The sequence below is a fragment of the Mesitornis unicolor genome, unplaced genomic scaffold (assembly GCF_000695765.1).
Source record: "Mesitornis unicolor isolate BGI_N332 unplaced genomic scaffold, ASM69576v1 scaffold23697, whole genome shotgun sequence".
Classification (NCBI taxonomy): domain Eukaryota; kingdom Metazoa; phylum Chordata; class Aves; order Mesitornithiformes; family Mesitornithidae; genus Mesitornis; species Mesitornis unicolor.
In genome coordinates, this window is record NW_010196095.1 from 3,034 (window position 1) to 6,416 (window position 3,383).

The following is a 3,383-nucleotide window of genomic DNA, read 5'->3' on the forward strand; positions in this document are numbered from 1 at the left end:
GAAGAGCAACAGGTCATGGAAACTTCCTGTGGCTGTGCTTTGAGGGGAGTTAAAGTGGAGGAAATGAACTGTGTGGGATGACTGTGCACATGAAAAGGTACCGCACTTGCACTTAGTTTGTTTGCTTTCTAACGCATTTTGGTTTTGAAATGGGATCATTAGGATAACCAAGTTGTGCCAATACCAGTTAGTTTCATGGATGCACCGTGAGGGAGGATATTCTTTGTCAAGCTCAAAGAGTGGGTCTTAGTAATAAGCAGGATTTGACATGACGGCCAGGGATAGTGTCTTATAGTCATCAGTACGAAAATGAGAATTGCCAAAGATGAGTAGTGAGAGGAAAAGATCTAGTGCAGGAGTTTGAAAGCAGTGCCAGGAATGAGCATTTAGCAGTAACAACCAGGAAGAAAGAAGAGGGACCAGCCAAAGGCTGGGTGGGAGCGGTACATTACAGCCGGGTTATGGAAAGCATAGTGCAAATTGAGCATTAAATCCACCGATGTTCTTTGCTTTTGTAGGAATGCAGCAAGCAATTTTAAGCAGGCAAATGCCAGCAGATAACCTGGAGCCTATGTTTGTTCCACGAATGTCCTACACTGGATTTGCTGTGGAGGGCTGCACGCTTGAAGATTCAGACGTCTCCGATCCTCCTCCTCCGTACTCCGATTTCAACGCGAGCAGTCAAGAAAGTACTGTGGGGCACAGCCTCCTAGAAAGCAATGTTTTCATGCCTCGACCTCAAGCAGTAGGTTCTTCCAGTTACGTTTCCACAAACGCAGGATTGAAATATTCTGGTAATGGAGCATCCATGCCATCTTCCCAAAGAGCAGTTGGTGACAATGTTGAGGAATCAGAAGACAGTGATTATGAAAATTTGCTCGAACCTACGGAGTCATCCGACAGTGAATACTCACAGACGAGGGATTCCCGACCTTCAGCACATCCCGATGGCGATTCCAGGAACACTCAAACCTCTCAGATTTGATAGGGGCCGAAGAAAATCCACGACACTGTTTTTTCACAGTTGTTACAGAAAGATTTTGGGGATTTAACCTGGAGGAAATGAACTACACAGGATTACTGTGCACCCAAAACGTAGAAGACTTGCACTAGATGGTTTATTCACCTTGTGATACATTTTGCAAGTTTTATAATGGAATCATTAGGATAATCAAGTTGTACTAATACCGATGAGGTTCATGGATGTACTGGTAAACTTAGGCAAAATGAAATTTATAGAGATCTTGTAGCTTTTGTTGCCGTATTTTCTTTAAGACAATAAATTGGGATGTAGTAACTAAGCACAGTTAGTCTACAAGTAATGTTCTCAAATCAAAACTTACCTCTTGCACTATCATGCCTTGAATTTTAATTTTTGAAAGGGAATAAATATATCAGCCGCCTTCAAAATAGCTTTCTATGGTAAGCCAAATTGGCCTTTGCAAGCAAAGAAATTTTGATAATTCAGAGAAGCCTGATTGGAACAGATGTGGTCGACCTTCTTTATGGGCATGTTCTTTTAACAGAGAAGGGGTTCGTTTCAACTTTTTGTACTAGCAGAATGTGTGTATCACTTAAAATGATGGTTGCCTTTTTTTCTGTAAAGGGTAGGGGGGTGGGATGGCTGGTAAATCATCCGAATGAATGTCAGAAATAGAATTATTCCGGTTTCGCTGGGTTTACAATGACTTTATGCCACACTAGCCTCATTTATTGTCTCATTTGTTATTTTAGCATAAATACGAAGTGCACATACAAGAGCCAAGGACTGACAGGAGTAGTAAATTCCATCATGATTGGACTTTGGAGGCTGCAAATTACAAACATCAGAGACTGCTTCGTGCGTTTCATTTGCATCTGAATATTGGATTTACACTTCTAGATGAGTTATTTCATGTAATAAGTAGGGGATAAGGTAGGAGAAGATTGTACGGAGAGTCCCCTGGGTTTATTACCTCTTTTCCGCTGGATGAAATGTGTAAATGTTTATTTTAATTTGAATTACAGCTCTTGTCAGAAAATTGCCATTTGGGATAAATGAAGTGTGGTATATTTAGAGAATTTCATGTTTGGATGCACTTATTTTTATTTAAATACTGCTTGTATGCTAACGTTGCCCAAAATATGTGAAATTGTGCCACTGAGAAGTTTGTATTATTGGACTTGATCCCTGGTCTGTAAATGAGCAAATACACATTTGAAGATGAAGTTCTCTTAAGCATTTATCACTTTGAGGTGTCAATGACCACTCCTTTGGTTTACACCCAGAAGAACAGAGCAGTCACTTAAGTTTAAATATATCAGATTTACAAAGGACTAAAATTTCAGTACGTGTTGTATATGTAGGCAGAAGTCTGTTCATTCACCTCTCCTTACCTGCACTAAATGAAGCAAAACGACTTTGGAAAAAAATGAGTTGTTAAAGTCACCACTCTTCTAGCGAGCGTTTCCACCTCTCAACATGTCGTGGTCTGTTCTAACTATTTTACATTACTCTCCTTAGCCTTAACTCGATGCATTTTCATCTTGGAGTGTTGCAATCCATTTAACAGGACGGGCTCTGGTGTTACTGCAGGCACCTGTGGTCCAGGTGTGGGGGTGTTGGAAGCAGAATTAACAAGATGGCAACTATCCGGGTTTATCTTTATTTTTATTCCGCACAAAAACCTGCAAAATGTACATCTCTGACAAAGCAGTTAAATGTGACAATAAAATCTTATTTAATCCTGTTATTTATATCTTCGTATTTGTCAGGTTCCCTGTCGGTGAAATAACTCGCCAGAATACAGCAATGCTGCTCAAATGGATGATTTGTTAAAGGTAGGCTGGTGGTTGGACCAGGAGGGGGGTTGGGAGGAAGGGGAGAGCATAGCGCTATATGTGTGTGTGTGTGTGTGTATACTATACATACGTATGTACACACTATACATATATATGTGCACACACTATATGTATACATACACATTATATACATACACACACTATATATACACACTATACACACTTGCACTATATACACACATACACACATACACTCACTAGATACACACGTGCTATACACACACATATACGCATATACACAAATATACAGATATACACACACGCTACACACACACTCACTCACTAGATACCACTAGACACACACACACTCTCTCTCACTAGACACACACACACTCTCTCTCACTAGACACACACACACTCTCTCTCACTAGACACACACACACTCTCTCTCACTAGACACACACACACTCTCTCTCACTAGACACACACACACTCTCTCTCACTAGACACACACACACTCTCTCTCACTAGACACACACACACTCTCTCTCACTAGACACACACACACTCTCTCTCACTAGACACACACACACTCTCTCTCA

At 40.7% G+C, this 3,383-nt stretch overlaps 1 protein-coding gene across 1 annotated transcript; it reads left to right on the forward strand.

The window, feature by feature from the left end:
- The first annotated feature begins 499 nt into the window (after nucleotides 1-499).
- On the forward strand, nucleotides 500-2,730 carry LOC104543696 (BRISC complex subunit Abro1-like). The gene has a single exon (XM_010188363.1). The coding sequence runs from the start codon at nucleotides 500-502 to the stop codon at nucleotides 983-985; it is 486 nt and encodes a 161-aa protein (XP_010186665.1). The 3' UTR covers nucleotides 986-2,730.
- Nucleotides 2,731-3,383: the final 653 nt, after the last annotated feature.

Coding starts and splice junctions, on each gene's coding strand:
- LOC104543696 (XM_010188363.1), top strand. CDS start 500: ATGTTCTTTGCTTTTGTAGGAATGCAGCAAGCAATTTTAAGCAGGCAA.